This window comes from Carassius auratus, chromosome 42 (genome assembly GCF_003368295.1).
Source record: "Carassius auratus strain Wakin chromosome 42, ASM336829v1, whole genome shotgun sequence".
NCBI classification, from domain to species: Eukaryota; Metazoa; Chordata; class Actinopteri; order Cypriniformes; family Cyprinidae; genus Carassius; species Carassius auratus.
The window spans coordinates 1,732,366-1,736,688 of NC_039284.1; the positions used below are offsets into that span (position 1 = coordinate 1,732,366).

At 38.1% G+C, this 4,323-nt stretch overlaps 1 protein-coding gene across 1 annotated transcript; it reads right to left on the reverse strand.

Annotated features, from left to right (window-relative positions):
• Positions 1–879: 879 nt before the first annotated feature.
• LOC113060396 (homeobox protein Nkx-2.2a-like) lies at positions 880–3,648 on the reverse strand. The gene is made up of 2 exons (XM_026229285.1): positions 2,785–3,648; positions 880–2,037 (listed from the first exon to the last, which is right to left on the reverse strand). The coding sequence occupies exons 1-2, from the start codon at positions 3,029–3,031 to the stop codon at positions 1,487–1,489; spliced, it is 798 nt and encodes a 265-aa protein (XP_026085070.1). The 5' UTR covers positions 3,032–3,648; the 3' UTR covers positions 880–1,486.
• Between the last annotated feature and the right edge of the window lie 675 nt (positions 3,649–4,323).

A 4,323-nucleotide genomic window follows, 5' to 3' on the forward strand; every position in this document is an offset into this window, starting at 1 on the left:
AAACGGTGGAAATAAAGCTTAATATTAATTCTGCAAATGATTAGCACATCGTTTCTGTTCAACCGTTTGTTAAATGAAAGCCAGGTTTACTGTCACATCTGCTGTAAAATATATTTGAAAAACGGATTTTGCACTGAATCATGGTATTTACCAAGTCACTAACATAACCTACCATAATCTTTAACCGGAAACGAAACAAAAAGGTATCTGCCTATTTAAAAACTTGAAAAAAAGAAAGAAAGAAAAAAAATCCCTATACTAATTTTGTCTTTTATTCATTAGCTGACTTCTATTTATAAAAAAAAAAAAAAAGAAAGAAAAAAGACCACGGGTATCAATTCAAGAATTTGTGATACACAGTGGCAACGCCTAACAAAATATTTGTTTAGCTGACAATAAAATATTATATAATTACCTTGCAATCACATAATAGCACAATAACAAAACTTTGTCACGTGTGTTTTCTCTCTTAAATGTGCCGTTTTAACACCCGAGATGTCAGCCGCGGAGCCTGAAAAGGAGAGAGCGCCTGAATGAAAAGCTGCTTAGCTGAAGAAGCCCTCTTCTATTAAGTGAGTGGATTTTTACCCCCATTTCACAAGTGACTTTAGCCTTCTTATTGCTGAAGTGTTCGTACTGATAAATTCGGAAAAATGAAACCAGTTGTGCTGCTGATGAAGAGAATAGAGCGACAGGCTGTCCAAAGCAACATTTGTGCAAACATAAGGCTTTATAAATTAGCATAATTATATTAGTTGTATTTATTCGTTCTATTGGTTTATTATAAAGTATTTATATTAATGCGAAATGGCGAAGAAACGATCCATATTTTGCAAAGGAGTCCGAAAGCACTGAGACCAAACGCAAAACAAATCGGAATTTCTGAAACACATCATTTTATTAAAAGTCTTAATAAAAAGAATTGTAGATCTCCCTCGCCACCGCGCGATGTTATTGAAATTAACATGAGGGATATTTATCGACAACTGATGTTCCATTTTCCCTAAATATCGGATAATATTAAGGCTATAGCTTACTGAACGGTCAAACATAATATTGCAAACAGTTATCACAAAATATTTACATAGAAAACAAACCAGTGTAATAAGCTAAAGATTGCCAATGTTTATTCATGGCCATAAATATATTCAGTCCATTGTAAAAGAACGAAATAAAAATTTATATAATCATAAAGTGGTTTGCACGCGTGCTTAAAACACGAAGGTCAAAAGGAAAAAAAAAATTCTACAACACACAAACATACTTTACAAAATTTCACAAGAGCTTCAATAATCTTAAATTTGGGGTGAGGCTTGACCCGGTTTTCTTAACGAAAACATGTAAACATGGCGCACACGTCAATCCCCAAAATAAATTGGTGAGACAGGGTCAAGCTGCAAAAATAAAAAGTCTTGTATTTTTTGTTTGGAAAGCTCCCTACCAGAGTCTTTAAAACGCAGCCCTGCCTTTGCAAGTCAATATTTGTTCACCAAGTCCACTGTTGCGTTTGCACCAAGTGATGTGCTGTTGGGAACTGTGGCGTGGTGGCGGCGCTGTAATGCGCGTTAAATTGCATATGCTGGAGAGACTGGGCGCTATACGCGGAGAACGGAATTCCAGCATGAAAAGTAGCCAAGTCCTGAGCTTTTAGCGTATGGCAAGGCTTGCCATCTCTGACTAACACAGGCACGGCCACCCGCCTAGGAGAAGGGAGATGGGTCACTTCCATACCTTTCTCCGCCCGGGCTCTCTTCATTTTGTATCGATGGTTCTGGAACCAGATTTTCACTTGGGTTGGAGTCAGGCGGATCAAACTGGCGAGATGCTCCCTCTCCGGGGCTGACAGATATCTCTGTTGTCTAAACCGGCGCTCGAGTTCGTAAGTTTGTGCCTTGGAAAAGAGCACCCTCCTTTTGCGCTTCTTACCGGAGTCGCTGCCGTTGCTCGAAGTTTCCTTGTCGTTGTCTGGCGACTCGTCCGCTGAAGGTTCCGGGGATTTTGCAGACGAGTCTTGAGAGTTTGCGGATAGGCCGTGTACTAGTTTCAACAACATCAAAAAATAAAAAATTAAAATAAAAAAATAATAATAAAAAAGGGGACAAAATTTACTACATTTAATTCCACATCATATAAAATTGAACTTTAAATAGAAAAAAAAAGTGTTATTTTTATTTATTTATGTATTTTTATTTTTTTATTTTTTTTTTACTTTTCTTTGTAGGCTATTAATTTTCAGTTAGGCTACACAAACCAACAAATATTTGTCAAAGAACATTCCATTTGGTCAGGCGGACTAATAAATACAGCAATTCAACAATATGTTTTTACAGATCTGTTCATAAAAATTAACAGGTTTTTCATTGTAATAGGCCATAATTATCACAGGGCGTGTGACCCAAACAAACTCTGATTTCGCCGTATAGCCGATTCAACAGTTATAGCCTGCTGATTAACAAAGAGGAAAACTATCAGTCAATAAAGCTCCCAGAAAATGTCTTGGGAATTTAAACAGGATTTATACAACACACACACACACACAAAATAAATGTAGTATTGATAACTAATTTAACCTCGATCCAGAAGCATATAACAGGTTACGCCTTCAGGCAAGCGCAACAGTCGGAATCTACAGATGAACATTCGTCTCCGACAGTGTCAAAGACAAAGATTTTGTCGAATGATTTCAGCTTTGCAGAATCGAACATTTGTGATAGACGATCAGTGTAAAAACAGTGTTTTTTTTTAGAATCGAAGAGATTTAACTTGTGTGGACTTGCTACTTACATGAGTATTGGATGCTGTCCGTAGTCGCGAGCCATCTGGTGTAAGGATTGTCACTATTATCGTAAAACGGATTCTTTAAAGGCAGGTTTTGAACATTCACTCCAGGCGTTTTAGTCGCCTCAGAACCTTCCGTATCTTCCTCATTCCCCGTGATAGATCCTTCTTCATCGTTAGTATCAGGGAGGTCCAAAATGTCCTTTACTGAAAAGCCCGTCTTTGTGTTGGTCAACGACATGTTCTGGGGCATTTGAAGCAGTAAAGTTGCTGCACCAGTTTGTCAATCCTCTGTATAAAAACACAAAACACAGATGATTTAAAAAACACAGGATCAGTCCCGTTTCAGCGCGAAGTAAACTGAAGTCGACGCATGAGGTTCGATCGGTAACCGTTGCTTGAGAGAAAAAAAGAAGAAGAAACAAAAAAGTAGGGGAGAAATCAGTTCTGTAAGTCCAGGAAGAACGCCAAGGTGACTGAAGTGGTATATCTAGCTGATGGATATTGCGCTACTGCTGGGTGTTAGGGGGAAATAAGCCATTACCAGGCTGATCAGTCCATATAAGGTTGGTCTCAACACATGAACCTGCAGTGAAAAAGCATTAAAAACGAAAAAGGTTGGCCACGTGTGGGCGGGTCTTGGGAGTCAAGTGGATGAAGACAGTGTTTGCCGATGTGAAATTGTGGGTTTTGGGGAGATCCTAGCCTTATACCATTGGTGCTTCAGAACATGATGAGTGGTATAACGTGTCAATTAATTACAAAGATGGGGAGGGCCTTTTTACACTCTATTTACATACAAAGAACCACCAAGTAGCTTTATGCACATCACAGGCCTTTATGAACAGAAAATGGACAAAACCTGTGAATACAGTAATTCCTCCAGTAGTAACTTAGAACGCATAGGTATGCAAATAAATGATGCACTGAACGTGCTGTTTGGATCCAGCATTGGATGATGCCTCTTTGTAATACACTAAAATGTTTACTTAAAAAAAAGGGCAACGAAATCGCCTCTAGTGGTAACAGACTAATTTATGCAGGTCAATATTTTGGTTCGGGATTAAGGAGAAGCATCGTTCACTGGACCTGATTAAGCCATCTAACAAGACAAAACGGAACAATAAATTATCTTATTTATTTATGGATGATTATTAGCTTCTTATAATATATATACATACATAGGCTACTATTAACTTTTTTTTTTCAACGTTTTTCAAATACAATCGAGATGATTATGTGGATAAACAGGAAAAATACCCTAAATGACGTGAACTAAATGTGTTGTCTCCTATTTAAACAAATTTCTGATCATTATATTTGTAGTGCTTCTTTTCGCTGTCCGCAGCACAAAAAGTGGAGCATTATTGTGTATTTTGCCTCTCCTTTTCAACTCTCAGTCCTATCTTTTCTTTTTTGCCTCTTTGCCTCCTATCTAGTATGTGATGTGGGTGACAATGTTGCACGTTTCTAGCCAGTCCTCTGCTCATCCTGGGTGGTCGAACCCGGGAAAACACAAATACAAACCGATTGCTAAGCTGCAGA